At 59.6% G+C, this 2485-nt stretch overlaps 1 protein-coding gene across 1 annotated transcript in view; it reads right to left on the bottom strand.

Moving 5' to 3' along the window:
• DISP2 (dispatched homolog 2 (Drosophila)) overlaps positions 1-2485 on the bottom strand; it is an 11646-nt gene that overhangs the window by 2324 nt on the left and 6837 nt on the right. Inside the window, 4 exon segments of the mRNA XM_010848049.1 lie at positions 3-1076; positions 1524-1621; positions 1991-2121; positions 2445-2485. The exon segment at positions 2445-2485 is cut by the window's right edge and continues 4 nt beyond it. Of these exon segments, the coding sequence (XP_010846351.1) occupies positions 3-1076; positions 1524-1621; positions 1991-2121; positions 2445-2485 (1344 nt within the window).

Below are 2485 nucleotides of genomic sequence, written 5' to 3'. Positions count from 1 at the left end.
CGGTGGAGTGCCAGTGCCAGTCGCCGGGGCGCGCTGCCGGCCCACGGGCCACGCGCCTGGGACACACAGCCGCGCGCCAGGTAGCGCTCGTGCAGCACCGCGGAGGAGGGCAGCCAGGCCAGCGTGAGCGCCAGGTGCGCCAGCACAGCCGTTCCCATGTATAGTGCGAAGCAGCGCACGGCCGGGAGGCGGCTCAGGTAGCTGGCGTAGAAGGCCGCGCCAGTGGTGAGGCCCGAGACCAGCAGCAGGTAGCCGAAGTGGTGCATGGTGCGGCGCACGCGCTGCGCCAGCCCCCCGGAGGGCAGCTGGCTCTTGCTGAGGCGCCAGAGGTCGAAGAAGATGAGGGTGTGGTTAGCGCAGACGCTGCTCAGCAGGACAAGGGCTGCCAGATTGACGAAGGGGAAGTAGGCCATCCGGAAGGCCACTCGGTAGAGAAAAAAGGCAACCAGCAGAGAGCCCAGCACCCCCAGCAGCACCATGAGCGTGAGGAAGAGCGAGCGCAGGTAGAGGGCGATGCTGAGGAAAATGGCGGCCAGGGCCAGCAAGGGATACACCGTGTCCTGGGCCAGGTAGTGCCTCAGCAGTTCCTGCTTGAGGCCCAGGTCCATGCCGGTGACGGACGTGTAGTTGTCGGAGAGCCCCCAGGGCATAGCGAGGCGGTCCAGGTAGATGCCCATCATGGAGGCACCCTTCAGGGTGGGCAGGAAGAGCAGGCTGTACTTGAGGGAGGGCACCTGGTAGTCTGCAGTCTGGGGACTCAGAAAGTCCCTGTCCAGCAGGAAGTGCAGGAGTTGGTAGACAGCACTGCTCTGGGAGCACTTGGTGGGAACCTGGGTACAGCGTGGGGGCTTGTCATTTCCGGGTCCCAGACAGGAGGGCACCAGGGCACCACGGTGATAGTAGAGGGCACAGGCCCGCAGCAGGGCCAGTGTTCGCGTTGTATCGGCTTGAGTAATGTCTAGGCAGGAGGAGCGATTGGAGAGCACAGCCACAAAGTTGCCCAGGGACCAACTTGGGCAGCACTCGTTGGCTGCTGTACGCTGGCACAGAGCCCCAAAGCTGGGATGGGAGCGGATCTGTAGGGCACACACAGCAGGAGAGAGCTCAGGGGAACTGCTGGAGCCCAGGTTTCCAAGCACTATCCCAGGCTCTCTCACCTCTTTTGAGGCAGCAGGGCAGAGGCAGAGAGGTATCTTGACCTGACTGGTCAGGCCCCTGTTCCAGCAGCTACATCTTGACTCCTTTAAGGAGGAGCCTCAGGACCTTTTGAAAATCCCCGGGCTCTGAGGGTCTGTCTCCCAGCAGCTATGTCTTGGCACTTCTGGAAGCAGCTGACTTCGCTTTCCTCTCCCCTACAACCTGGAGCCTCTTAGCAGGGTTGCAATAATTTTCTAAGCAGGGAATGTGTTTTCCTAGCCCAGCCTGGCAACCTTGGTTCAACTGTATTTCCTTATGATCAGGTCCCTGGTGTCCCTGGCTCTCCCCAACCCCACCAAGCCCCGGCACCTCCTCAGCTGGCTCACCTGGTCATGTTCCATGCGACACATAGAATGAATGGCGTGCAGGTTCCACAGGCTGCCCGCTGAGGTGGACATGAACACCAGCTGTGCGTAGCTCTTCTCTGCAACACACGGCCCAGAGCTTAGTGCTTTGGCCCCAGATCCTGGGCCCACCAAAGGGAAGATGCTTACTCTGGACCATATGAGGCTCAGATTCTCAGGAGCCTCAAACCTGTGCCTGGCTGCCTGATGCTGGGCCTACATCCCTCCCCTGTGCCACACCCCCATCCAGCTTGACCCTTCCTGGCTGGAGCAACTGAGACCTGCCTCATCCTCCCATCTGTAACCCTACTTCCTTGGTTTGAATGTGACTGGCCAGTCTCCTTCCCCTTCTGTCTGCCCAGATTTGTTCTCCTGGGCCCTCCAGTTCTAGTAGATGGGGAGAGGGAGAACCACCATTAAAGCCAGGAACCGGCCAGGCTGCAGCTTACCAGGGGGGCCACAGAAGAAGCTGTCCTGCCCTCTGTCCTCCAAGGACTCCACCATCCTCCGAGGCCGGACCATCCCCTCTTGGGCACTGCTCCAGGGTGTGGCAGGGCTCAGGGTGGTGTGGGGGTTTGAGCTAAGGTGGAGAAAAAATCTTTACCAGGCACTCTCCAGAAGGTGAGGGGCTCAGAAGAGGCCAGATACCATTGCCTAGGGGGTTCCAGCAAGGCCTTCTGACCTGCCTTTTTTTTTTTTTTTTACTTTTTTTTGCCTGCACTACATGGCATATGGAATCTTAGTTCCCCGACCAGGGATCAAACCTGTGTCCCCTGCAGTGGAAGTGCAGAGTCCCGACTGCTGGATAGCCAGGGAAGTCCCCTGACCTGTCTTTGGCTCCTCTCTGGAGACCTCGTTCTATTTCCGGTTGCCCCCAAAAGTGGAAAGATGGGAAGCCATTACCTGTTCAGCTCAAGGTCTGGGGAAAGGGAAAGCAGCTTCCT

This window comes from Bison bison, unplaced genomic scaffold, assembly GCF_000754665.1.
Source record: "Bison bison bison isolate TAMUID 2011002044 unplaced genomic scaffold, Bison_UMD1.0 scf7180017864259, whole genome shotgun sequence".
In the NCBI taxonomy this organism is placed as follows: Eukaryota; Metazoa; Chordata; class Mammalia; order Artiodactyla; family Bovidae; genus Bison; species Bison bison.
Note: the sequence above shows the minus strand (reverse complement) of the source record. Positions and strands in the feature narration are given on the sequence as shown.